Source organism: Cercospora kikuchii, assembly GCF_019650295.1.
Source record: "Cercospora kikuchii DNA, contig_00009, whole genome shotgun sequence".
Taxonomy (NCBI): domain Eukaryota; kingdom Fungi; phylum Ascomycota; class Dothideomycetes; order Mycosphaerellales; family Mycosphaerellaceae; genus Cercospora; species Cercospora kikuchii.
In genome coordinates, this window is record NW_025408590.1 from 1,309,650 (window position 1) to 1,336,764 (window position 27,115).

At 53.6% G+C, this 27,115-nt stretch overlaps 9 protein-coding genes across 9 annotated transcripts; 4 read left to right on the forward strand and 5 right to left on the reverse strand.

Annotated features, from left to right (window-relative positions):
- Positions 1–657: 657 nt before the first annotated feature.
- CKM354_001262800 (uncharacterized protein) lies at positions 658–1,703 on the reverse strand (the record flags this gene model as incomplete). Its single annotated transcript, XM_044808150.1, has 2 exons — positions 658–1,163; positions 1,292–1,703. 2 exons carry the CDS (start codon positions 1,701–1,703, stop codon positions 658–660), a joined length of 918 nt encoding a protein of 305 aa, XP_044664085.1.
- A 130-nt stretch (positions 1,704–1,833) lies between these two features.
- On the reverse strand, positions 1,834–5,483 carry CKM354_001262900 (uncharacterized protein; the record flags this gene model as incomplete). Its single annotated transcript, XM_044808151.1, has 4 exons — positions 1,834–2,719; positions 2,898–3,514; positions 3,622–5,234; positions 5,294–5,483. 4 exons carry the CDS (start codon positions 5,481–5,483, stop codon positions 1,834–1,836), a joined length of 3,306 nt encoding a protein of 1,101 aa, XP_044664086.1.
- Positions 5,484–7,441: 1,958 nt separating this feature from the next.
- On the forward strand, positions 7,442–9,721 carry CKM354_001263000 (glutamine--fructose-6-phosphate transaminase (isomerizing) GFA1; the record flags this gene model as incomplete). The annotated part of the gene is made up of 4 exons (XM_044808152.1): positions 7,442–7,446; positions 7,506–7,576; positions 7,645–9,282; positions 9,339–9,721. 4 exons carry the CDS (start codon positions 7,442–7,444, stop codon positions 9,719–9,721), a joined length of 2,097 nt encoding a protein of 698 aa, XP_044664087.1.
- Positions 9,722–10,238: 517 nt separating this feature from the next.
- CKM354_001263100 (saccharopine dehydrogenase (NAD+, L-lysine-forming)) lies at positions 10,239–11,496 on the forward strand (the record flags this gene model as incomplete). Its single annotated transcript, XM_044808153.1, has 3 exons — positions 10,239–10,505; positions 10,560–10,700; positions 10,750–11,496. The coding sequence occupies 3 exons, from the start codon at positions 10,239–10,241 to the stop codon at positions 11,494–11,496; spliced, it is 1,155 nt and encodes a 384-aa protein (XP_044664088.1).
- A 152-nt stretch (positions 11,497–11,648) lies between these two features.
- Positions 11,649–12,298, reverse strand: CKM354_001263200 (uncharacterized protein; the record flags this gene model as incomplete). Its single annotated transcript, XM_044808154.1, has 2 exons — positions 11,649–12,045; positions 12,102–12,298. 2 exons carry the CDS (start codon positions 12,296–12,298, stop codon positions 11,649–11,651), a joined length of 594 nt encoding a protein of 197 aa, XP_044664089.1.
- Positions 12,299–12,539: 241 nt separating this feature from the next.
- On the forward strand, positions 12,540–14,387 carry CKM354_001263300 (methionine--tRNA ligase MSM1; the record flags this gene model as incomplete). The annotated part of the gene is made up of 1 exon (XM_044808155.1): positions 12,540–14,387. The coding sequence occupies one exon, from the start codon at positions 12,540–12,542 to the stop codon at positions 14,385–14,387; it is 1,848 nt and encodes a 615-aa protein (XP_044664090.1).
- A 4,303-nt stretch (positions 14,388–18,690) lies between these two features.
- On the reverse strand, positions 18,691–21,837 carry CKM354_001263400 (uncharacterized protein; the record flags this gene model as incomplete). Its single annotated transcript, XM_044808156.1, has 1 exon — positions 18,691–21,837. One exon carries the CDS (start codon positions 21,835–21,837, stop codon positions 18,691–18,693), a length of 3,147 nt encoding a protein of 1,048 aa, XP_044664091.1.
- A 774-nt stretch (positions 21,838–22,611) lies between these two features.
- CKM354_001263500 (uncharacterized protein) lies at positions 22,612–25,288 on the forward strand (the record flags this gene model as incomplete). Its single annotated transcript, XM_044808157.1, has 3 exons — positions 22,612–23,233; positions 23,285–23,971; positions 24,024–25,288. The coding sequence occupies 3 exons, from the start codon at positions 22,612–22,614 to the stop codon at positions 25,286–25,288; spliced, it is 2,574 nt and encodes an 857-aa protein (XP_044664092.1).
- A 496-nt stretch (positions 25,289–25,784) lies between these two features.
- CKM354_001263600 (phosphomannomutase SEC53) lies at positions 25,785–26,757 on the reverse strand (the record flags this gene model as incomplete). The annotated part of the gene is made up of 3 exons (XM_044808158.1): positions 25,785–26,037; positions 26,094–26,548; positions 26,653–26,757. 3 exons carry the CDS (start codon positions 26,755–26,757, stop codon positions 25,785–25,787), a joined length of 813 nt encoding a protein of 270 aa, XP_044664093.1.
- Between the last annotated feature and the right edge of the window lie 358 nt (positions 26,758–27,115).

Sequence of the window (27,115 nt, forward strand, 5' to 3'; positions counted from 1 at the left end):
GGGAGTCCCCTTTGACTTTTCCAACATTGCATGAGAAGGGGGCTGGATTGCCTTGATTGGCACCTGGGGTTCTCAAGATGATGGATCTCAATAGAAGAGACAGCACGGATGAGTATAAGCGAGACAGACCCATCGGAGAGAAGAGAAGACGGCATGCGCCACGGAGCGACGATAGATTACGAGAGGGATGAGCTGGAATGACGTGTGATACCCATAGCATTAGCTTGCGCGAAATTGATTGTTTTTGCTTACTTCGACTTGCTCCATCCCATGATCTCGAATAACTGGTTGGAGATGCCTGCGGTCATGTTGTTAGTGCGTTGCCTATCTGCCTCTTGAGATTACAGAAGGCTGTTGCAGTCACGACGCGAGACAACGAGCGCGAGGAAAGGTGATGGAAGGAACTACGTCGTTCGAAGTAACAGCGTTGAGAGTTTCTATCTAGTTTGTGTGATCAGACTGGCTCAGCTACTATCCTCTCCGAACTCATACTGTGCGTGTGCCCATCGCGTGGCATCAAAGCATCTCGTGTCCTCCGTGCAAAGACTTCGCTCGCAGGCAGGAGGTATTCGTGGCTTTGGTAAATGCACCTTTGTCAACGGTCGTGCTGGGCCAACCCGAGGAGCCCGCAATGATTTCCACCTTCGGAAGCTGCCACTAATCCTCTCCCAGCAACTCCTCCTTCCACTGCTCACGAGTCTTTGAGGCGTGCTTGCGAACATGAGCACGAACTTCTTCTGCGAAGTCGACTTGATCATGGTGATAGTCAAGAGCGATGGTAGTGTTGATCGGATCGCTGACTTCTGCCTGCATGAGAAGGCCGAAGATCGTGTCGAGCAGCATGGTCATGCTGATGTCGGAAGTCCAGTCGCGCGATAGAAGAGCGTGGCAGATCCGGCCGTGAGCGTTGACATTTGGGTGCATCATGCGGGTGACGAAACGGGCTTCGGGTGCGAAGGTAGGGTATGTGTCACCAGCGTGTAAATACAGCAAGAATGTGCCGTGCTCGTATGGACTGCCTTCAGGGCCTGACATGACCACTTCCAGAAGGACATGTCGCTCTCTGACACGTAGACGTCGTAGGAGCGTTGCTCGTAGCCAGACGCGATGGCTCTCATCTCGTTCATGAGGCGAGTGGTGCAGAAAGTGCTGCGGCCGGAGCTCTGGCTCGTCAGCATTGGACGCATAGATGCTGCTGCCAGTTCGATGAAGTCGTCTTCAAGGTTCGCGTGGGCTTTTCTGGCTGGGTAATTGTCGCCGGTGACAGTCGTTGTGCGCACCCGGTACTCACTATACGCATCAAAGAAGCCTTTGAAAGCGGGGAGGAAGGTAGGGGCACCTGTCGGAATGGCATAAGCAGATTCTGGACGCTCGAGCAATGAGAGGAAAGGCTCCATTTCCACCATTGACAGTGCATTCACCAGTGAACTCGGCTTGAAGCGATATCCGCCGGTGAGTTGTGACAGTGTGCGCAGGTCCACACTATCTGCATTGCCCAGAGAGACCGAGTCAACGACAACTTTGTCCTTCCGCAGGTTGAAGGTCAGCGCAGCTGGATTGTTGAAGACTGACTTGGTATCGCCACCATCACTTATGACGACAATACGCTTCTTAGCTTGTGGGTACTTCTCGGCATATTGGTTCAGCTGGTCGTGACAGAGTGCTACTGCGTCCCACAGCGCGGTGTCTCCATCCGCCACCATGTTCGAGATTGCGTTCCGAAAGTTTTCGATCACGTGGGTTGGCGAGGTCTTTACTGCGGCGGTTGTGTCGAAAGTGACAAGTCCCATGTGCACCTTATACCCATATGCAATCGAACGATTGATGTAAGCCTCAAACATCTGCTTGAGGACATCGAGGCGGCTCGAGGTCCGCTGCTTGCCTGCTCGACGACTTGCGGATGGCCTGGACGTCCACTTTTATGACCAGCGGCTTGGAAGCATCATTCGGTTGACCATTTCGTGTCGTAGCTTCTTCACCACAAAGCGGTTCATCTTCGAGTTTGCCATTGCACGAAGTGCGTTTGAGGTACCAGGACATAGGAACAGTATGGCTGCGAGGCATACCAGTCTTCAAGCCATCCCCATTGCTGTGTAGATCAGTCCAGATCTGGACCTCTCGAAGGCCGAGCCATCCCACGGTCTGATACTGGTAGCGCCAGTACTTCCAGATGATGGACTGCGTCGTACCAGAAGTCGAGCGTGGCACCCAGAATGAGAAGTTCACTTCCTCGTGACGATAGACCTTTATTAATGCGTGATCATCTGCCTGACCACTTCCAGAGGCTGAGTGGGAAGAGTCGCCACTTGTGGTTGAGTTCTCGTCCGCAATGCGTATGAAAATCTGGTCCCCATCGTTGATGTTGTGTGAGTGTGCCAATGAAGGCGACGGGTCAACAGCGGTAGAATCGTGCAGCGCAAGCTGAAATGCCATAAAACGGCCTTTCAAGCCGCGGAACGCCAGCTGGTACAGGTCTGCTACAGTTGTCTCAGAGTTGATTTCCCGGTCGAAAGCACCATCTTTACTGAGGAAAGTGATCTTCGCACGCTGTTCTGGCAGAGTAAGGCGAGCCTTTTTAGCCGGCGGCTGGGACGCTTCTTGCATATCGGCTCCACGGATCCACGAGATGACAGCAGAAGCCAGCTCATCATTGGCAACCAAAGCTTGAGATTGCAAAGGTAGACCTGTCATTTGGGGAGGATGTTCGAACGCCAAACCACTGCTCAATGGCTGAGCGCGAATACGTGAACCCATCGACGGCTTGCACAGGATCTTCCAATAAGGCATAGGAGATAGGGCACCGAAGTTCGTGCGGCACACTCGCCAACTCCTCCGAAAGGGTAGGAAGACGAGTTGGGGGCGCGCGGGCTGGAACATCGTTTCCTACACTCCAATACCAGTCCATATTGATATCGGCAGAGCTGTTCGCACGATAGATGAGGAAGTCTTGAAGAGCTTCGTGGTGTGTCTGGCAGCCTGCCCATTGCGCCTTCAGGCCGTTCAGCGTCGATTCTGCGTCGATGATGGCTTGACGGGCGAAATGACTTCGCGCATTCTCTCTGTCATCAGCCATGCGTTCGTGCTTTGCGACAATGTCATTATCGAGGAGCATTCGATACATGTCAATAACTTCAGAGGCCAGCCAGCGCTGCTTTTGGATGTCAGCCTTGGAGGCGAGAATACCCAACATGTCTTTGAACGCTTCGTATTTGCTCAGACAGTCTTTCATCGTGTCAAACGTCACGGTGGTGTAGACGTTGGCATCCACGATGTCCTGTGCACAGAGATCTGGCTCAAGATCTGGGTGCTGCTCGTTCACTTCGCGGAAGTCACTGGACGATCGCATCGAAGCGCTCGTGTCGACGCAAAAGAACAGCATCTCGTCTGGCGCCTGCAGGCGCCTCAGCACGGCGCCTCCGAAGGAGTCAAACACAGCAGAGCCGTCCGATTCGTACTGCTTGATGATCGGAGCGATGAGCTGCTCTACGACAGTCGTGTTCATAGTGCTCTCTCCCTGCGAGGGCCGGAAAACAAGATTCGATTCTCTGGGGGCACCGCAGGCTTGTTGTCCAGTATAGACAGCGAGGTGAGCATTGCAACGAACGTAAGGCATGGTGCTACCGCCGAAGCCAGTTGCGTAGGTCTGTGAACAGAAAGCTGGTTACGAGCAGCCACTTCTGCCAAGTGGCTCAGCTGGGACAGCTCGCCTGCGTCAAAAGCGCCCTGCGGGTGACCCGCGTCAGGATAGCGGTAATCTGCCATCAGGCGGCTGACATTGAAAATCAATACTGCAGGACTCGCACCGCCAGCCAGAAGTGCGTGACGTCCAATGGCAGAAGGGGTCTCCATCTGTGCAAGACGCGGCTGTAGATGGCTGTGTGCAAGCACGCCACCTTCGTCGAAAGCTGAAAACAGAGAGCGTTCCAAAATGCCGGACTTTGTCTGAACTGGATGAAGCACAGCCTCGCCTGTCTTCAGATCTCTGACGTCGAACGATTCCAAAGATGCGAGATAGGGCAAATCATCATCCGCAGCTGTGGAAGAGGAGAGCTTCGTCGTTCTAGCCTTTTCGAGAATGAATCCAAAGAGCAAGCGAGAGCCTTCGAAGACCCTACTAGTGTCTGAACCAATTATACCAGTGGGTATGAGGGCGCTATGAAGTGCCTCGTAGACAGCGTGAGCAATTGCTGCGCTCTCCGGAGGCGAGACGGTCTTGCCATCGATGAGAAGCAACAAAGCGCGCACACACGGAGGGAACTTCGAGATCAGATCCATCAGATGTAGGACAGCGTCCTTCGTTCTCCTGTCGGAATCGGCGGCAGAGATCAGAGAGGTGAATACGCGCAATGAAGAGAGGAACATGGCGATTCCTCGCGGATTCTGTGAGATGGACGGTTCCCAGTGCGGTCGAGCGCGGAAGATGGCACTACGCCCAATCGTGGCAGATGCGGTCCCAGCTGCTGTGCGGTTAACAACGAATATGTCTATCACGCCGTCCTTGGCCAGATACAGCAATCCTGTCTTGTGAAGCTCGCAGCTCATAATGGAGGCACATATTGGCTGCTCCGAAGTGTGTAGATCAACAACGTGGTGTTTGAGATCATCTTCACTGGCGGTATCCTCGTCATCGACGCGAGCATGGAGTGGTATGTGCCGTGACTTGGAGCAGATGGCGACCACTGGCGGGCGCGAATAGCGTCCGAGGTGCAGCTCACCTCCGTGTCGAACAATCTTCCTCTCCGCGGAGCCTGCGCCCTTGGTGGCCGATTCAATTGCAATGTTGACGGCAGCTTCAGACGAGTCCTGAAGGTCCGAGTGCTCGACTATGCTCTTGCCATGGACGATGAATATTTTGTCTGCCGGGCCTGAAACCTCAGAGATCTGCTTGACAAGGTTACAGTTGCACTCGTTGGTGATGTTCTCCTCGGCGAAGGCAGCCGGTAGACCCAAATGATGGGCAGCAAGCTTATGCAGGTCTTTGACAGTAGCTGACTTGGAAATGATGACTGTTGGCAACGAAAGTCTACTCTTCTTCGCCAGATTCGGTGTGATAAAACGAATGACCAGGCCATCGTCACCACTCACGAGTCGGCTAGTTTCGAGTTGGTGACGAACGCCCTCAGTGTCAGAGCCAGAGTGCGGCGCTCCTTGTCTGGTGAAGACGGCAAAAATCTTGTCATTTCTGCTGTCGGTGACCACGTCGGAGAGGAGGTCTCCGGGATCGATGATGGCACCTGTGAGCTGTCAGTCATGGATGTGCGTGATTTGATACGACTGCAAGGGAAATACTGACCAGTCTCGCTATCAAGATGGAGCGCGGCGATGTGCGTGCTTGGTGCTAGCTTCAGGCCCTGCTTTGCGGCGCGTCTGAAAAGCTCTTCAATGAAGGCGGACACCAGCGCACTTGAGTCGAAAGGCACAGCAAGTGTCAGAGCCGTACCAGGTGTCGTGGAGTCGACGATGGCGACAGTGAACCGCTGCATGGCCGCGGCGGGTGGTGGAGGTCGTCCAGCGATGGTCGACTTCAGGAAGGTGGATTTGTGCGCGAGTGGAAGAGTCGCCGGCGTGTGAACGCGATGCGCGACCCTCGCGTGTGTGGAGTCAGTGGTAGTGGTGGTCGAAACAGGCAGTCTGAGGCTGTGATGTGAGTGTGCCGCCGCGTTGGTTGACTGAGGCAGGCAGCCAGCCAGCCGTTTGACTTCGCCTTTAGATACGGCAGGCACGCGTTCAATCAGCGCAGCAAACAGCACCCTGCATTCTGGCTGGAACCGGATCTCGCGAATGAGATCAGCGACGATGACGGCTTCTCGTCCGCTCGAATGGTGGAGGTCTTCCTCGTTTGCATGTGCAGCAAAAAGTTGTCTGGAACTCTAACGGTCTCTAGAAGCTGCCACAGTGATCACGTTCGACCCGTTGCTGTATCATTGAGGCTTCTGGCTCTGGATTGTGCGCTTCAATATCGTGCATCTAAATTCTTGCTCGAGCACAACAGGCAATTGCCTCGAAGCAGCAGCACGCTTACTGGTGCCCTACCAGAGGTTCACTCACGCAACACCGTCTGGAACCCGGTCAGATTCACAAGCTTGACCAGCTTGTGACTTACCGTCCACGGCACGATGCATTGCAGAATCGAATAACATGCACAGGACCACGTCGAGCCTCACGTGCCACCCTAGGCTATGATATCGAACACATTCGCGAGTTTGCGTCGTATCGACGAGGATCGGCCGGCGAAGGCGAGGAGCCATAGGTTCTTGACATTGGGTAGAAGCGTCTGGTCGATCTCAGCAATACCAGCATCCATCGAATTCGCTGACGCCTGTGTTTTCCGTTCGGCATGCAGCAGCGTTGGCAGTTTGCAGTCTGGTGATCCTTCTGCTCTGCAGTTCTGATCGAACCTTCTGCATGCAATGCCTGCAGGGCGTGGCTGTCCCCTGCATATCGCATTGAGCAATGCACACGCTTCGTGCTGTTGAGAACAACCTGGCAGATCGACTGTAAGTGCGGTCAGTGCTGCTGCTTGATGCTAACGCCCGAGCTTACGCTATCCGCCCTTTGAGGTTGCACAGCCACAGCCATCGCACAATACCGCTGTCAGATGCGGCCTCACTAATCCTATTCCTCCGCTAGAGATAGCCCTAAGCGAGCAGTCTGGCCAGGCCCATCATGCCATCAGCACAGCATAGAGCTTTATCGAAAGAATTTGTAGCCACATGTTCCGAGCCAGGCCAGAGCTGATTACTGCAATCGCTGTTGGCGGTGAGGTGGGCAAAAGTCAGGTCCGGCTCGTCACCGCCCATGATGCGCGTCTGGTCCACATTGCTCGCTCCGACGTCAGACCCTTCCTATGGCCGATGGCAACGGGCTCACGAAACGGACAGCGGCACAAACGAGCAGCTTGTGAACACGAGGCACGAGGACAACAGCGTTGCTGCGGTGGCCAAAACACTGGCGAAAAAATGGCTTGGCAGCAGCGGACGGCCCACCAATGCTATTAATGGACGCAGGTACCGGGCTAGTGGCAGGTGGCGCGTATCCGCTGGAAACGGCACGAAAGAAAGCTGCTGGTTGCGTAGCCAGCAACGAGACGAGCAGACAGCATGGGAGAAAATAGATGCAGTGTCAAAGAATAGATCGGACGACGTCGTCGCTGATACCCGCAGAATAGGGGCGTCAGCAATGTTGAGGCTGATGATGTGCTGCGTGGAAGTCTAAGTTAAAACCCTCGCGTTTCGAACTCAAGCTCCGTACATATAACAATACATCATTGGGCAAACAGGGCAGCAGCAGCTCGTCTCGTCCTGTCCCACTCCCAAACACCACTCTTCGCTCTTTCTTTACCGCTCTTCTCCCTCCTACACACCCACACATCGGCCTTGGGGAGCACTTGTCATCCACGCCGCACGACTCTGCTTGCATTCTTTGAGCTGCACCCGCAATCATGTGGTGAGTACGAGATGCCATCGTCCTGCGCCCGCCGGACCGCCGAGCTGACCTCCTGACAGCGGAATCTTTGGGTACATCAACTACCTGGTCGAGAAGGACCGCAAGTTCATTCTCGACACACTCGTCAATGGTGAGTGCAGCAGCAGCTCCTCCTTCGTCGCTCTGAAAGCGCTGATCGCTGACCACGTGGTGTTTCAGGTCTCGCTCGTCTCGAATACAGAGGTTACGACTCCGCCGGTCTCGCCATCGACGGCGACAAGCGCAATGAGGTGTTTGCGTTCAAAGAGGTGGGCAAGGTCGCCAAGCTGAAGGAGTTGATCGAGGCAGAGAAGCCAGACCTGACCAAGGTCTTTGACAACCACGCCGGTATTGCACACACCCGATGGGCCACACACGGTCCTCCCAGCAGAGTCAACTGCCATCCTCACCGATCAGACCCCAAGTGGGAGTTCGCTATTGTGCACAATGGCATCATCACAAACTACAAGGAGCTCAAGACTCTGCTGGAAGGCAAGGGCTTCAAGTTCGAGACCGAGACAGATACAGAGGCCATTGCGAAATTGGCCAAATACATCTACGACCAGCACCCGACCATTGACTTCACCACTCTTTGCAAGGCGGTGATCAAGGAGCTGCAAGGTGCCTTCGGACTGCTCATGAAGAGCGTGCACTACCCTGGCGAAGTCGTTGCTGCCCGTAAGGGTTCGCCGCTCGTGGTTGGTGTCAAGACGCAGAAGAAGATGAAGGTCGACTTTGTCGATGTTGAGTTCGGTGACAGCGGTGATGTCCTCCCAGCAGAGCAAGCGAGCCAGAACGTGGCTGTTAGGAAGAGCCCTGGCATGCTCGGCGCCGGCCTCCTCGCACCGCCAGACAAATCCCTCCTCCACCGCTCCCAATCGCGAGCTTTCCTCTCGGACGATGGCGTTCCTCAGCCAACCGAGTTCTTCCTCTCCTCCGACCCAGCCGCCATTGTCGAGCACACCAAGAAGGTGCTGTACCTCGAAGACGACGATATCGCGCACATTCACGAGGGCCAGCTCAACATCCACCGCTTGTCCAAGACCGATGGCACTAGCAATGTCCGCGCTATCCAGACTTTGGAGATCGAGCTTCAAGAGATCATGAAGGGCCGATTCGACCATTTCATGCAGAAAGAGATTTTCGAGCAGCCAGAATCCGTCGTCAACGCCATGCGTGGTCGTTTGAACGTGGAGGACAAGACTGTCACCCTTGGTGGCCTGAAGCAATACATCAGCACCATCCGTCGCTGCAGACGTCTCATATTCATCGCCTGTGGTACCTCGTTCCACTCCTGCATGGCGGTGCGTGGAGCTTTCGAGGAGCTGACTGAGATCCCAATCTCAGTCGAGCTTGCCTCTGATTTCTTGGATCGTCAAGCACCAGTCTTCCGTGACGACACTTGCGTGTTTGTCTCGCAATCCGGTGAGACTGCAGATTCGCTCATGGCACTTCGCTATTGCCTCGAGCGTGGTGCTCTCACTGTCGGTATTGTGAACGTTGTTGGATCTAGCATTTCCCTCATGACACACTGCGGTGTCCACATCAACGCCGGTCCAGAGATTGGTGTTGCCTCCACCAAGGCCTACACATCTCAATTCGTGTGCATGATCATGTTTGCACTGCTGCTGTCCGAAGACCGCGCGAGCAAGGTGCAGAGGCGTTTGGAGATCATGGAGGGTCTCGGCAAGATCTCTGAGCAGTTCAGAGAGATTTTGAAGATGGACCAGCAGATCAAGGAGCTGTGCATGAAGTTCAAGGACCAGAAGTCTTTGCTTCTGCTTGGTCGTGGTGCTCAGCACGCCACAGCACTCGAGGGTGAGTTCCCCAGCTTTGAAACACGTCTTCAACAACAATACTGACAGTCAAAACAGGTGCTCTCAAGATCAAGGAAATCTCCTACCTCCACTGCGAAGCCGTCATGTCTGGTGAGCTGAAGCACGGTGTTCTGGCGCTCGTGGACGAGAATCTGCCAATCGTTATGATCCTCACTCGCGACCCAATCTTCGCCAAGTCGCTCAACGCCTACCAGCAAGTCATTGCCCGCAAGGGTCGCCCTATCGTCATTTGCAACACTGGCGACAAGGAGTTCCCAGGCGAGAAGACCGACAAGATCGAGGTTCCACAAACCATCGATGTGTTGCAAGGTCTGCTCAACGTCATCCCACTGCAACTCATGTCCTACTGGCTCGCAGTTGCTGAGGGCCTTAACGTGGACTTCCCTCGCAACTTGGCCAAGTCTGTGACTGTGGAGTAGACGATTTCACGTAGCGTAAAATGGGAGTTGGATGCCGGAATGGCAGGATACAGCGAGCTTTGGAAGAAATGATACCTTGACAGAACCTCAGCTGGAACTGTGCGTCGCGAGGATATGTACGATGAATGAGACAGACTAGGTTATGAAGACCAAGACTCGACAGCAAGTGATGAATAGGTCGATACAGAATAAATTGGTAGCGAGTAAACGGGCTCTTTGGCGTTGCGATAGATTTCGCGTTTCAGGCTCATCGCCTTCCCTAGTTACTCTGTTGTTTCATGTGATAGCTTCCTGTCACGCTGCCACGTTCGCGATGTCCTTCCCCGTTTGTTGTGCGAGCTTGTGTGACGAATCAGGGTCCGGCATTGCGACTCCCGATTCGGCGCTCCAGTCATCACAATGCTTGGCCAAAAAGTCCAGGTTGACTCTTTGCCATTGGATTTAATCGCGCCCAAAGTCGCGACTTCCCACAATCAACGTCACATCATAACAAGAAATCTCTCACTGAAACATCAAAATGTCTGGAACTGTCCTGCACGTCCGCGCTGAAACGAAGCCTCTGGAGCATCGTTCGGCGGTCACACCGACTGTGGCTAAGAAGCTCGTTGAAGCTGGCTACACTGTCAATGTCGAGCGCTCACCATTGAGCATTTTCCCTGATGAAGAATACGAGGGAACTGGTGCAACTCTTGTGCCCACTGGGTCTTGGACTGAAGCACCCAAGGAGCACATCATTGTTGGTCTCAAGGAATTGCCAGAGGAGGATTTTCCATTGAAGCATACAGTAAGCTGCAAATGTGTGCCCTCGACTCGTATTCAGTATTGACAAGTACCTCAGCATGTTCAATTTGCGCATTGCTACAAGGGACAAGGCGGCTGGGATAAGGTGCTCGGAAGATTCCCTAGAGGAAAGGGCACCTTGCTTGACCTGGAGTTCTTGGAAGATGAAAATGGAAGACGTGTTGCTGCTTTTGGCTACGTGCGTTATTCCAGCCTCTCATGAGATGCTTTTGCTGACTGGAATATAGCACGCTGGATTCGCAGGGGCAGCCCTTGCCTTGATGACATGGGCACACCAACTTGTCCACGGCAAAGATTCCCCTCTGCCTGGCGTTACGCCTTACGAAAATGAAGGCCTCTTGATTGATGATGTCAAGAAGCACATCGAAGCCGGCAAGGCTCAGGCTGGTCGTTTGCCACGCGTGCTCGTTATCGGTGCCCTTGGCCGATGTGGACGCGGGGCAGTGGACCTCGCCGTCAAGGCCGGTGTTGAGGACATCATCAAGTGGGATATCGACGAGACCAAGGCCAAGCCAGGACCCTACCAGGAGATCATCGAGTCGGACGTGTTCGTCAACTGCATCTACCTCTCGGCCAAGATCCCGCCATTTATCGACCAAGCTTCGCTCGCCTCGCCCAGCCGCAAGCTCAGTGTCGTCTGCGATGTGTCTTGCGACACCACGAACCCAAACAATCCAATTCCAATTTACGACATCAACACCACATTCGATCGTCCCACAGTACCAGTCAAGCTTTCCGCAGAGGCCAACGAGCTGCCACTGAGCGTGATCAGCATCGATCATCTGCCTTCGCTCCTTCCGCGAGAAGCTTCCGAAGCCTTCAGCTCAGCCCTCTTGCCCAGCCTTCTCCAGCTGAACGACTGGAAGAACGCACGTGTTTGGAAGCAAGCTGACAAGCTCTTCAAGGACAAGTGCGCCACTCTGCCGGATGGTGCTGTGGATGGTCAGGCTGAGCTCTTGGCTTCTCAGTCGTAAAGCTCGAGTGACAGCCGCGTTGATACGATATAGTTAGATCATACCTTTTCGAGGTACCGAATGCCACGAAATGTCATGATAGCTGGCAAATTGCGCCACATCTCGACTGGCCATCTCTTCCCCACAGAGTGCAGCTCATCGGCTGACATCCACTAACCAGCTCCACGAACATAGCTAATAGCCGCCGCATGCAACGAAGCCGGCGTAGTCAGCTCCATGACTCCATTAGCGACAGGCTCAGCAGCAATACATGCTCGGAAGTACGCTGTAAGCAGCTCCTTCCAATCGCAAAACGCTCCCTGCTGTGACAACACCGTATTCGGCAACTTCACAAATTGCATCTCACAAGTTCGAGGATTCCCGCTACGCAGCTGCACCCTCCATTGAGTCGCAGCACCTAATCCCGTGTTCGCAATCCGGTTCCACTTCTCCATTGCACGGTCGTGAAAAGGCTCTGGCTGGACGGTCATATTGTTGAAAAGGGCATATTGGGGATTATGCTTGTCGATTGCATTGAAGGATAGATATACACTTGTTCGGACGTCGTACCTGCTTGGATCAGCTCATATAGCAATGGAGTGGAAGGCGATTGGGATTTAGCTCACCAGTGATGAGTGGTGCCGGATCCGAGGGTGTAATTTATGCCTATGACGAATTTTGGGAGCGTATCGGTCTTAATATGTGATTCGATCATGCGGTTGAAGGATCTTGAGACTAGACGAATGGACAGCCAGAGGTCCTGAAGTTCAACGAATGTGAAGATGTGGAGATGTAGTTCTTCTGGTAGCGTTGGAGGAGGCATGGCGTTGAGTCTGATGGTTCGTGTTGATTTTCTCAATATCTCAATGATTTACGAATTCAGACAGGTGACGAAAGTAGCCTTCTAGATACATATCTCTCTTTTAAATTTAGTTATGTATACTTGAAAGATGTGTTGGTCATTGAGAATGTACAGCAGCCTCGGCACGGAGGTCCGAGCTCCAAGCTCGACAGCTCCTTCCGTTTCTGCGAGACGTGAGTGAGCTTCACGGTCAGCAGTCGCCATGCGCGCTCGTCTCAATGCTGCCGCGCAGCAATTGACGCCGCTACAATCCCTGATAGCCCGAAGATGGCGCCCACAATGGGCTTGTCGACATCGTCTGGCCTCACAGCAGCCATGGATCCGCACCCTCGCGACCTCGAACTCGATAGGCAAGCAGGATGAGAAGCCATACTATGTCACCACGCCGATATTCTACGTCAATGCCGCCCCTCATGTCGGACACATGTACACCATGATACTAGCGGACGTGTTAAAGAGATGGCAAGTGTTGAAAGGCAGGAAGGCTATCCTATTAACGGGAACGGACGAGCATGGCATGAAGCTTCAGCGCGCAGCACAGAAAGCTGGCATGGAACCTCAAGAGTTCGTGGATAAGGGAGCTGAAGTGTTCAAAACTCTTGCCGGGCAGGTGGGCATCAGTAATGACATCTTCATCAGGACTACGGACAAGGAGCACAAGGAGGGCGTGGAGTATGCATGGCAGATGCTGGAGGAACGAGGGCATGTGTATGAGAGCAGGCACGAAGGCTGGTATAGTGTGTCTGATGAGACATTCTATCCTGCTAGTCAGGTGCATCTCATCGTGGAGCCAGAGACAGGGAGGAAGATTATGGCAAGCATTGAAACGGGGAAAGAGGTCGAATGGACAAGCGAAGCAAACTACCACTTTCGATTGGGTGACTTCCGCGAGAAGTTGTTGCGCTTCTACGAGGAGAATCCCGACTACATTGTGCCAAAGTCAAGGATGGACGATGTCGTGAACCAGGTCAAAGCTGGACTTGAAGATCTCTCTATCTCGCGCCCTGCAGAGAGACTCACGTGGGGAGTGAGAGTACCGACGGATGAGTCGCAAACAATCTACGTATGGCTCGATGCATTACTCAATTATGCGACAGCGGTGGGTTACCCATTCACACCCGGTAAGGAAACAGCCACTGGCTTTCCACCGGACGTGCAAGTCGTGGGCAAGGATATCGTACGCTTCCACTGCATATACTGGCCTGCGTTCCTGATGGCGCTGGATCTGCCAATCCATAAACAAGTCCTTACGCATGCACACTGGACCCTTGGCAAGAAGAAGATGGCTAAAAGCAGCGGCAATGGAGTCAATCCATTCTTCGCTCTCGAGCGTTTCGGCATTGATCCATTGCGCTGGTACCTCATCCATGAAGGTGGCATAGCAGATGACGCGGATTACGACAATGCCTTCATCATCGAGAAGTACAAGAAGGGACTTCAAGGCGGACTTGGAAACCTGTTGGCGCGGATCATGCGAGGTAAAGGATGGGATGTCGAGCGCGCAGTCAAGCGCTTTGCACAACCGGAGGCGTCCACCGAGCCTCTCCTCTCGAAAGAGGGAGATACTTCTACAGCCAAGTTCTACACCAAGTTACAGGATGTCCCATCACGAGTCGATGAGTCCATGGTTCGCCTCTTGCCAAACAAAGCCTTGCAGGAGATCATGAGACTAGTCTACGACACAAACACCGTGCTGCAGTACCAATCGCCTTGGACTCGCGTCACCCAGCTTCGATCAGCAGTGGCCGACACCACAGGCCAGGAACTCGATGATCTTCGACAAGCGGGCACATCCATCGAAGACCTAGAAACAGACATCGACAGGAGCATCTACCTGGCCGCCGAGGCTCTCCGGCTCGTCGGCATCATGCTCCAACCCTTCATGCCCACAGCCTCAAAACGTCAACTCGACATGCTCGGTGTCGCAGAAGATCGGAGAAGCTGGGAGTGGTGTCAAGTCGGAAAAGACGACAACTTCGGTGTCCCGTTCTGTGAAATCGGCAAAGGGGAGAAGGGCCTCTTGTTCCCGCCACTAACCAGCGATTTCTAGCTGTCCTCGTCAACGCAAAGATGAAGGCAAGAATTTGTAGCATAGCCCTGTACAAAAACAATCCTCTGAGGTACACACAAACAAAGTAACAGTACTTTGTACACGCGACACCAAAAAGCCTTCTACCTTTTGCCATTTAAGTTCATCTCTGTGTATCATATCCTGTCCATCAAAGTCTGCGCCGCAATCCTTTTCCGAGACCCTACCTGTGTCACCTCATCCTTCGCCAAAGCATAACAGCTCGGAAAAAATACGCCGTGCGGCGGCCGCGAAAGCGGCCTCACCGGCGAATCTGATGACCCGAGCAGCACCTGCAGCTGCAGGCACCAATCCACGGCGGCCTCAAATCCGGGCGACTTCACTTGCTGGAAGCACCACCCCTGTCGTCATCTCTCGACCCGCCGCCCTCTCTTACTGCTCAATGCAAAAGTCAACAGTAGTTTGCAATTTGTGAGCTAGTTGGTGCGAGCGCACAACGACTGAGTGACAGGTGGCGAACGACAAGAGACTGGAATTGCGCATTTCGAAGGATTATGCTTTGCGGTTGGCGGCCACATGGTGTGCTTGTGACTGATTGACCACTGATAACTGCTGACTGTCCCTGCAGGATTGCAGATCGAGTCATCTCGTACTGCTGCCGTTGGCGGCGCAGCATCGACTCCAGTATGCTAGAATGCAATTTCTGTGACTCAATATCCAAGGTGTGAAAGTGAAGATCGAGCGTTTCTACTACAATTTTCTCGATTTCGTGTCGTGTGAACGATCATGCAGGTAGTAATAATCTATTTAAGAAAGCACAGTCATGAAATTCTTCGATGAATGGCCGATGAGCCACCTGCCATTGTGTTTCCCCCTCAGCACTTGATGTGAGAACTGGCCCGTCTAGTCTCAAACTCCTTCGTAATGCAGGGGACTAAAATGTTCCTCACTCAGTAATGATCCCTCTGCAGGTTTGCCATAACGCTTGAAACATTGCAGTCAAGTCAAAAATGTTTCCTGCGCTATGCCTTCAATTCCAAAATCCTGATGAGTCGTGAGACAATCCTGTATTCCAACGCCCTTTCTATGCCGTTTCTTGTAAATTAATAGCACAATCCTACCAGAGGACTTGTGTGCCGCAGCCGCGAAGCGAAGTGCTATGCTCGGTAATGTTATGATGAGTCGTGCCGCCGTCAGGGAGGATTTGAGCCACGAGAGCCTTCCTCTCAAATACGGAAAAAGGTGTTTGATTGGAGTCGGACGCCTGATCTAGTCATATGCAACGACTAGGCAGCCGTCTATTCCACCATATAAGAGATGTCGAGAGCGTATTCCAGCGGTCCAGCCGTCACTCTCAGCAGCACGCTTGCTACTCAGCGACGGCTGTTTGGTGGATCGCGAGGTTGAGGTGCTCCGCGTCCACGTTGCTTCATGATCCCCCGCCGGCTGTTTGGAGGGTCTCGAGGCTGAGGATCCCTTCGTCCGCCAGCGGATCGGTTTGCTCGGCTCTGGGACGCCATTGTGTAGATGAGGGCGCTGTCTCGACGGAACTGAGTCTCAGATCCGGAGAAGCGGTTGCTGTTTGGAGGGTCTCGAGGGGTTGGGTCTACAGCCATGAAGCTGTTCGGGAGGTTGAGGATTGTTCGCTCTAGGTCCAGGCTGTACATCATATTGATATCAATCTGGATGCTGTTGAGGTGTACCAGTCTTGGTGGGGTTATCGTGGGTGGTACTCGGAGTTGTTCTTGTCTGGAGACTTAAGGTATGTTGGCTTTGAAGTGAAGTTGGCTTGGTTGTGGTGTGCTATGATAGTAAGTTCGAGGTGAGATGGGAAGTCAGTAAGCATTGGAGATATCAATGTACTTTGAGGACTGAGAAGAGAGTGTCCCATTGGCCAATGTGCTCTTCTGCCTTAGCAGGCAGTGCTCTGACTCCGTGCCCCCAGCGGCCTCAGCAGGGCGCCAGTAGCAATGGGCGGAGCACCGAGTCACAGGTCTGAAGAAAGACATGCTGCCTTCCTACTTGTGGAGCCAACGACAGTCACACAGGGCAGGACATCCAGATGTCTCTCATCGTTACGACGACCTTATGCTTCATTTGTTGGTGGCCGCGGTGGCAAAGGCCCAGACATGCCAGACTTAGCCGGAAGGGATGTAGTGAAGGATCCCGCAGGCATCGAAGGGGAAGAACGGGCGGCACAGCGCAGGCCGCTAGCAAGTGAGTGAATGACCAGTAGCTAGGTTCAGACACCGAGCGTCATCTGTAGCAGGCCAGTCAGCGGCGCGGAAGGGACCAAGCGTCCAAGTGAATATGGGCGGCGAGGATAAGGCAGCAGCCCAGGCAGGAAGGGTGCCTGGGAATGGGTACGGCGAGGATCGGGGAGGTCGTCGTGCAGGCCGATTGTGCAGTCATGCCGCACGCGTGATCGTGCGCTCCGCTGCACGCTGCACGCTGCCGCGATGCCGCTCGAGCGCAGTGCGCAGTGCGCAGCAGAAAGACGTGTAGACATGTAGCAGCATGAAAGGACGATGACTGTTTCGTGGCCTTCCAGTGCGTGGAAGGAAGAAGGATGCTGCGCTGGGCGCTCGGACTTTTGCTGACCTCACCTCGCAGAGCCGATTGCCGAAGCTGAACACCACCTCTCCGCCCGTACCTGCGCCATCTCAGCTCGCATTATTGGATACACGCTGGCCCAGCTGCTGTCGGCAATGCATGAGACGGAAGATCCAAGACATGTTGGCTCGTCGTCGCTCGAGCATTGGCGGGAATAGGGCGATACGAGAACGCAGCATGAACTCCAACATCCGCTTGTCTGCGATAGTTCACCAAGTGGGGACTCCAGATGAGGCGCAGGGCCATGACTGCCACTGATTTGCATCTCCAAGACGGCAATGTGAGCAATGCTCTAGCATCATACCTCGAATAAGATCCTCAGGAAGTGGCCGTGCCCGGGCCCGATTCTTCCAGGTGAAATCACATTGCCCTGTCTCTTTGTCTGGGCACGCGGAAGCGCCCATGCAGACATCTGTGAACCAATCGGTGTGATGGTACTACTGTCGCCATACATCCGCTAAGCCCTGGAGACCAGCACGAGGTAGCCGCAAGTCCTCTGGCCAGCACAAGAGGAGCCGAATACGCCTCAGCAGGCCACCTCCTTCAGGATCAAGACTTCCGAAGCTGTGGCTCACCATTCTGCGACTGCGTAGCTCGAAGTCGTGCTCACCATGCTGCGACACTTGCGCCTTTGACAGTATCAAGTTACACTTGTAGCGACATATGAACCGAAATAGACATCCGTGCCAGTCTGATCTGAGGAAACAACCAACACGAGCCCATGTTCCACATCGATCTCGAAATCGGACACCGGCGTCGCTCAAATTAGCGAGACCAGAGCACTGGGTCGCGCAGAGAGCGCACCAGGTCAGAAGATCCTGCCACAGCTGCCACGCCTGCCTCACACGTCCTGTAACCCGTCTTGCGCCGAGCCACGGGCATGTAATGCACTCAAGTAGCAACACGGCTCGATGAATGACCTGTGACCTGTTCCTTCTCCTCCTGGGCAACTAAGTCACGCGAAGTCGCGCAAAGTACCAGATGCACTCGCGTAGCGAAATCACCATTCTGATCACTTTCCTCTTCGCATCAATACTTTGCGTAGCACAAACACTATGCAAATCACATGCACGAAAGCCAAAGGTTGCGCCACAGTGCACTGCAAGACTGGTACCTGCAACCCGTAACCTGTCAGCCCGTCTAGCTTGGAGACTTGCACTGTAGGGCTGAAGCGGGCGGGTCGCACGGCAAGCAATGCATCATGCAGGTAGCATCCTCGGCCCATCGGCGCGGCCTACTTTCTGGCCTCACATGTTCGGAGTGACCGCGCAGTCCACACTATTCACTATGAGGCAATTTGCGACATGTGTTGTTGTTGTTCTTGTTAGCGATTATATTGCGAAGCCACTCTTTGCTCGGTTGCCTTGCTGTCACAGGCATACGGCAAATTGGCTAGGTAACTCGAACGTACGTGACCGGACGCGCAATCCATATTCCCATGAGAAGTCAACTTGCAGTTGGGAGCGTGTTACGCGTGGGCATTGTAGTAGCCTGGTGTTGGCTTTCAATTCGCGCTACGGTGCATGTAGCCACGTGTGTTCATAGTTCTCACGGCGATGGGCGCGTACGTAGAAGCTAAGAGTTGAGTATAGACATGCTCTCCATTCTATACAGGCAGTCAATTGACTGTTCTGAGTGCGAGTGCCTTCTCGCAAGTGCCGCCTCTCCGGCGACCAAGATAAACACACAGTGCTCATTATTTCAGTTCTCATCAGTCGTCGCCTTCTTCGCTTTCGTCGTCGTCGTCATCATCCTCATCGTCATCGTCCTCTTCTTCATCATCGTCATCATCTTCACCCTCGGGAGCTTCAAGTCCGTAGTCGTCCTCAAAGAATGACAACTCCTTCACCTGAACTTGGAATCCAGCCTTCAAGAAGTTCTCCTCCATCTTCTCTTTCATACTTGTAGCGCAAGTGACAACCATATTCGCAGTCCTGGGGTCGAAAAGTGGGAGCAACCATTTCCGGATCGACTCTCGCACTTCGTCTACGGACACCGCTTGAATCTTCTTTAGCATGTCCTTCGACCACGTCTTCGACACGCCTCTCAAAACCTGTCCAGAGAAGCTCTCATCTGCAGCCACACCCATAGTCGGCGCCTCTTCTGCCATTTCATAGACAATCTCTCCGACCGCGCTTTCAATAGCGAGTTTCTTCAGCTCTTTGGTACCATTCGCATAGCCTTCGATTTCATCTTTCCCAGCAACAAAGGCTTTGTAACAATCAGGTGAGCGATCGATCCAGAAATAGAGCTTGCCGAGTTCGATGGTACGGCGAATTGAGGCACCGTAAGCAAGACCTGTACCGCGAATGGAGACCCAAAGAGGGCCTTCGACTGCGCGTAGGAAAGCGATGGCTACCATTAGTGCTGGGAGATCCGGTTCGGAATAAGTCGAAGGGCCTTTAGATGTGAGCACAATGTACGAGCTATCAATTGCCGCGATCGGAACGATATATGCTGCTGAACCAGGATTCTTGCTGGCTTCGGAGAGCGTCTTGGATGAATCATCGAGGGGCTCGAGAGGTTTTGATGCGTCGAGGCCATCTGTGAGCGCTTTCCATGCCGTGACAGGGTTCTCAAGTTTGTTCAAGTCCGCGGCCACGTACACGCGGAAATTCTCTGGTCTGTGGAGTGCTGAGCAGAGCTGCTCCAGCTTTGCAATGACTGCTTTCTCGTCGGTCTTGAGCAGTCTCCTTAAGCGCTTGAGATACAGTGTCTTGGTGAGTGCCGATGTAGCACGTCGATTCGCAGATCGATTAGAGTGGATCATGCTGTTCACTGCCCAAGCCATGCTATCGCCAGCACGCTTTTCGCTAGGCAGATCGGCCAAGAGCTTCGTCAAAGACGCGTGAAGTCGCACTGGTTCGTGGATGGCATCGAAGAAGACGGTCCGTATACGAGAGATGGCCTGCTGATAAGTCGCCGGTTCTGTCATCATTGTGAGGCCAAGCATTTGCTGTCTCCCGCTTGAGCTGGAATCTATCCAGTAAGCTGTGGTGAACTTTTCGAGGTCCGAGACCAGATCCTCAAATTCGATTCGTTTGCCATCTATTGTGACCGGAGTGGTGAAGAAGTTTGTGATGTAAAGGCTCAGTATGGGCCGGAGCTCATCTGGCACACTCGCTGTGCCGAAATACACCTTTATTCGCACAAAATTCGAAGGGATGTGCTCAAAATGAATGAATGTTGTGGACCCATCATCGGCGCGATCAATGATTGCTTGTGCGTCCTTGTCGCCAGACCCCATCTGACGAGCGAGACCGGAACGGGCAGTTCCAGTGCTGATGAAGTTGACAGATTCTGCGCTCGGCTGAGGGAACTGCTCGAGCATAGAGTCGGGAATGGATTTGCCATTTTCAGCTTTGGCCTGCTCAAGCTTCTCGGCCAGCTGCTTGAGTCCCTCCTCCCCAAGTTTTCCTTGCTGTGCCTCCACTCGAGCCTTTTCTTCGTCCGCTAGCTGCTTTTGAAGCTCGTGAGAAGGCTGTCCGAGCACACAGACATGATGCGCGTCCACGAAGTATTTCTTGAGGAAGTCTCTCCACTGCTTTTCCGACCACTTGGCAATTTCGTCAAGCTCATTCATGTTCTCCAAATCCTTCAGGAATCGTCCGTCCCGCGCGCTGAAACAGTGGTCCTCAATGATTGGCTGAGTAAAGAAGTCTTCGGAATTCTCGGCCTGTTCAGTGATGCGCCTTCGCTCCCGCTTCAAGCAGTCTTGTAGGTATGTCATGTCTAGCGGCTTCGCTACTGTCTCCTTTATGACCTCGACGAAGCGCTGGTATACTTCGCGTAGTCGTCCAGTCTCCACTGAAGTCAAGTCGAACCAAATTACAACGTCAGGCCTTGTCTCCACTTCGAAGTAGACACCACTGCATAGTTGCTCGCGCTCGACGAGTGTATTCTCGAGCACACTGATCGGAGAGTTGGCGAGATATGTCATCAACACGGAGAGGGCTGCATTCGCAACAGCGTCATCACAGCTCGGTCCGAGGTAGCCTATAGTGATTTCACCCATCGACTCGTCTTCTTCAGGAAACTTAATAGTATCCACTTTGGTTTCCGTCAATTTTGGAGTTGGCTTTGAATCAACCCAAGGTCTGCGGAACGGAGCATCAAGTGTGGGCACATCATCCACGATCGATGTCTCAAAGTCGTCCAAGATCTGCAGCAACTCATCGTGATCGATGTCGCCTGTGATAATCACCCTCAGGTTTTTGGGCTGGTACATTTCCTTATGATATGCTCGTATGCGGTCGGCTGTGAGACGTCGTAGTTCCGGCGTTGTGCCACCAGTCTCCGAACGGAAGCCATTACCTTCTGGGTAGAGGAGCCGTCTTCGCTGGAGCTCCATCAGATCATATGAGGTGTTTTCACGAGCTTGCATTTCAGAGTAGACGACACCAGCGTCGTGGCCGGTGCCGTCGATGTGATGCACTTCGGTGTAGCATCCTGCATCAGTCAACGTAGGCACGATCAAGTGCTCGAGATACACAGGCAGAATCTGCGCAAAGCCTTCCCAGCCAGCCGTCTTGAGGGAGTAGGATGTGTAGTCTGTAGCGGTGCCCGCGTTCGTGGTGGAAAAGGCTCTTGACGACAATCGGTCAAGCAGGCCCGTATACTTGTACGTCTTGGAGCCCATGAACACCAAGTGTTCAAGGGTATGCGGTGAGCCCGAGTCATCATTGATCTCGGTGGCAAGAGCGAATTCACCTTCGACTTTGGGTCCAGCTCGATCCACAACAGCTATTCGCATGCCCGTTCGGGTGGATTCATACTGTGTGATGCTGACGGGAGCATAGTCAAGACTGAACTTCTGGATCGTCTTGAAGCGCGGCTCCATCTTCTTGGAGGCCGGCATGGCTGTCGCGGGCCTGAAGCGGCCAAGATTGTGCTTGCCGTTGATGAAGCAACTCCAGAGGACAGAGATTTTCTGGAGAGGCTTCTGGGAGCAGATTTGCCTCACGCAGCCAGCTCGCAGGATTGTAGTCACTGGAAGCAGTGTGGTTGCACGGCTGGCGAGCTGCGATGATCTGTGACGGGCGAGCGAAGTGATTGGAGTGCAAATTCACCCACTCGCATGCTTGTCTCACAGCTCAGGCCGCCGGCGCCAAGCTCATCCGCCAATGGTGCTTGCAGGTGCGTCACTTTGGTCACCTCCACCTCCAACCAGCAGCTCAGTGCATGACCAAGTCAAGTGAAGACGACGCGTTGCGAGATCAATTGGTGCGCCAAGCGTGTCAGCAGACTGCCGACGTGGTTGTGTATCCGCAGAGACCGAGAAATGGGTGGCGATGCGGACGATATATTGGCTGGCGTTTGTCGCATCGGAACGGGAAGTGTATAGACTTTGTACAGCTGGGCAGCTTTCGGTAGCAGCGGACGAGGCTTGCTCGCTGTGCTTGCTGCTGCGTGCTCGAGCCACGGATCATCGCCCAATTCGCTCGCTCCCTGCCCCCAACACCAATTCATTCTCGCGCGCGCATGCTCACCCTCCCCACCAACACTCCTCCGCCAGCACCTGATCGAGCACGATGATACAGCACGCTCGAGTGCGGCCGCATGCGATACCGTAGCTGCCGTATCAGCCTTTTGCGCCTGTGTCAGCACCTGAAACCACCGACCACCACCCGCCATGGATCTGTCCAGCATCATGGCGCCGCAGGAACCTGATCCAGAGCCAAAGCCTGCTGCCGCCACTGCTCCCTCCGCTCCCACAGCAGCGACAGCAGCTCCTCCCATACAACCTCCGCTGCCTCCTCCGCCGCCGACAGAAACAGCGGCCGCGTCAACGCCCATGCCAGCCAAGCGCAAGGCCGACCAGCTCGACGACGACGACCCCGTCGCAACGCCCAAAGACACCGGCGCCCATCATGGCGACAACGATAAGGACGAGCCCATGTACACATCGACCACCACGTCCGTACGACACAACAAGAGCGGCGCCACGAGCTCCGTGTATAGCGGCAACAAGATACGACATCTGAAGAAGGAAGACGGCATCCCACTGTGGCGGAAGGACATTCAGTACGACTTCCTCAAGCTGGTCTTCGACGACAAGACGCCATGCTTCACCAAATACAGCGATGGCTCGAAAGGTCACACCTTTGCCGACATCTACATCGATGCCATGGCCAAGAGCAGCAAGTGCAGCAAGATTCTCAAGGAGAAGCTGTTGCAGGACCAAGCAGGCGCGATCAGCATGGCCATGGTGTGTTTGTTGGTCAACGTGGGACGCATGAACACCACATTGAATTGTAGGCAGGGACCAGCATATTACTTGGAATACTTCAGCTAACCCGTGGCAGTCTTCCCGGAAATGCGCGCTCAACTCCGTACCTACCACTCAATCCCGGCGCTGCAAGCTGACCAGGACCCGAATGCCTACAAGCAGCTCCAAGATGCGCCGAGACTGAAATCGATCCTCAAGGGCGCTACAGAGGACGAGCCACAACCGAGCACAATGGACGAGATCAAGAACGCGTCGATCCCCCGAACGAATCCCGTCAATCTGATCTTCGTGATGAGCCAGTACGCCCCCAAGATCAGCGAAGTCCACTTTCCTCCTCCTCGAGATTTCTTCGACCTTGTCATGCGGCCGACTCTAAGCAGCGAAAGCAGAGCAAAGGCCTTTCTCTGGCTGGTTTGGTGGTATCTCGAGAGCGATTTCAGTATTGAGGCGACCCACAACAATCCATTTGGGCAAGGTACATACGGAGAGGGCGAGGAAGGAACAGATGCTTTACCTCTGAAGGTGCCTACTTTGGTCGGCTTGACAGATGAGCAAGCTGAACAAGAAAATGTCGATACGGAAAGCGAGAAACACTTTGGTGAGGTCAAGCGGAAAGAGCGTATCGCAATACTGGCCAGCGAGCCTAGTCCGGCCATGACGGCACTTAAGCGCGCTCGCAAGGAGAAGGGACTGACTACTGGGCACAATCCGGCGCCTAGCGATGATGAGGGATCTGATGCTGGCTTCCACCGGATGGCAGGAGGTGAGTTCACCATTGTGCAATACCTAGATGTGGCGAGCTAACGCATCGACAGCTACATCAGTCGGGCGGTCTGCTTTGCACCACGAGACGGCTAGCGACTACACTAGGTCTCCTTCGCCGGCTGCTCGTGGCTTCCAAGCAGTCAACAAACCATTGGGTGGCATGGGTATCGGAAATCTCCTCAATAGTGATGATGTTGGCCCCGATCCATCGCCTTCCCATCCGCCGGCTGCGGCACTCGTCAAGAAGGGACCTGGCAGGGGCAACTGGAGAAGAAACAAGGCTGGCAAAGATGCCAACGCAACAGCTGCTGGCGCCGCTTCTGGCCAACATGTGCCATTACTGCCAAACACAGGAGGCCAAGTGCAGTTCGTCAACAATGGCCCAAACGGTCCCGTACAAGCACACGGCGGATCTTTCGCATACGCGAATTCGACTAAGGCGGGAATGTCCCCTGGAGGGCAGACACTATCATTTACCAATCCGAACACCCATATTCCAACACCTTCATACCAGGCGCAAAAACGACATAGAGGTATCACGCAACACCAATCCGCCGTCATCAATCACAGGAAGATGCAAATAGACTACACTCTAGACCGGCGAATACGAAAAGCTCACGAGAGAGCGCGGGACAAGCGAGAAGCAGAGAGTCCGATCATACGTGCTTGGAAACGCCTAAAATATTTGCCACCCGACTACGACTCCGAGGAAGAGGCAATCAAGATCCGCAAGGCCAGAGATCGAGCGGAGAAGAACGACGACTGGCATCGTGGGGCGACAATTGATGATCCCTTCGGCGACGTTGACTCCTGGCGACGGCCTCGAGTCTTATACGCCGGATTCGTCAAGATCCCGCACCAAGAGCCTGCTGATGTCGGAGAGGAGACCAAATCGCTCGCTTCTAGTCTCAGGAAGTGTAGTAGACGACTTGATCGCTGGGAACAAGCTCTCCCAGGTGCTTCGATGGCAAAGCGCCTCGAGCGCGAGAAGAATGGGACAGCGCAGTATCGACGTCCCGCGGCACCGAGTCGGCAGAATAGTGCCTCTGTCAGTAATGGAGTACATCGTGCTGAAGGAACTGGATCAAGAGCGCCAAGATCTTCGATCAAACGAGAAAAATCCGAGACGGGTCGGAGGAGATCTGCTGGTGTGAGGAGAGATGGTAGCACGCATGGTCAGAAAATGGACATTGATCCGGAGCCTGATGATGAGGATGGCGGAGCGGAGCTCGATGAAGAGGAGAGGGACCTTTTGGCCGAAGTTGATGCTGACGAGGATGGCAGCGAGGATGAGGACGAGGAGATGGAGGATTGAGCTTGCTTGGTCCTGCCTTGTTGTTTTTCTTTTCTTCTTTTTCTTGAGAGTTCAGTTCCACCATATGCTGCAGGGTATCTTCGATGGATGCGGCATAAAAGCATAGAAAGCTTCTGTTACAAAGCGGGCTTCGCCAGCGACAGTTTGCGCGGAGCTTGCCGGAGGTAGTTTGGACGAAGAGGGAATACGTAACCCGTTTTCTTGTTCCGTGATAGACAAATCGAGAAGATTCGTTTGTGCCTTTGCACCTTGAGTGAAGACAGGAAGGTGTAATTCTCGTCATCTTGATCATGGTCTCATGACACTGGAATTTCGTGACTTTACGCATCAAGTTTTATAAAGATTCGACGAGATGGAAAACGATGCTTGCAATATAGGGCATGAAAATCGTAAACTTTTGCGCGAGTCTATGTTGTATCTACCACACTGCCCAGACGCAATCAACACGCTTTCGGATCAAGCAGGAAACATGTGACTATTTCGACGAGCATGTGATCTACAAGTCGAACAACTTCTTGAGCTCAGCAGCAGTCTCATCTGGGTTCTTGACGCTGTGTCCCACAGTTCGTGGATCCTCGTAGATTTCGTAGTCGTTGCCGCCCTGGTACGTCTTGTCGCCGAAGAAGTGGATGGTCGTGTATTCGACACCTCCTGGCAGGTTCTTCTCATTCTCGACGTGCTGCAGGCAGTAGGTCTTGTCCCAGCCCTTGGGGAAGACATCGAAAGAGATTTGGCCGCCGATGGAGTAGCTAGAATTGAGTCAGTTGACGAAGTTGCAGGGACAAGTGTGTAATGATAGACTCACGTCAATCCAAGATCTGGGAATTCCTTCTTCAGACTCTCGACAAAAGTCTTCCTGATTCCATGCTCCAAATCAAACTTCTCATAATCATTTCGCTCTTGCACGCTCGCGTTCCTGCCCACTGGGCTGACATTGATCATGCCATTGCGGAACTCAATAAAAGTACCTCTCTTGACTGGAATGTCCAAGTCTGCGATGTAGTGCAAGATGTATCTGACGAGCTTCTTGTACTGCTCCTCACCAATCCACTTGATGAAGCTGTGCGAAGCGAGAGGCTGGCCCATGCGGTAGGCAGTCAAGCCGTTCTCTGCGAAGCAAAAGTCGAAGAGCGAGGTGACTGGGATCGAGGCCGTGCCGAGTTGTTCTTGCTGTTTGGCGAGATCGGAGCCTCCGACGAAGCCGATGGCTACTTTGTGACGGAGGGCAGAGAGGAGCTGGAGCATCTCTGGGGAAACGGTCTGTTGAGCAGAAAGTTAGCGTGTCCGGCTGATTTCGCTGCGCAGAAGCTATCCGCTTGATTTGTCCATTCTTGCAATAATTATGAGAAGGGCTATTCACGTACGCGACGGGCTGGAGTGAGAGTGCCATCGACATCGAACAAACAAATAGTGTTCTTGATGGGCCTCTGGTCCAATGCTGGCACAACCGATGCCGCTGCTGCTGCCATGATGTCTCCCGTGTGTCTTGACTTGTTCTTGTTCTTCCTGTCCGAACTCCTTCAAGTCTATCTGCGGCCTTCAATGGCTCTTTTCTACCCTGCCCCTCGGCTTAAAGAATTCGTGTCCGAAGTGGTGTTCGTGTCCTCGATCGCGAACTGTGACTCGCGGTTTCGGATGTGGGTTCGAAGTGGTCTTCTCAGGGTACAATCTTCTCGAATATATTGGCCAATACGAGACAAAGGTGCGCAGACTTGTCAAGAGTTGTGCAGGTGTCAATTCGTGTCATGAAATGCAAAACCGTCGGTGTGGTAGCGCAACTATTTAGCTTTAAGGTTGGAGCTAATCTCGCAGCGGAAAGAACACCCC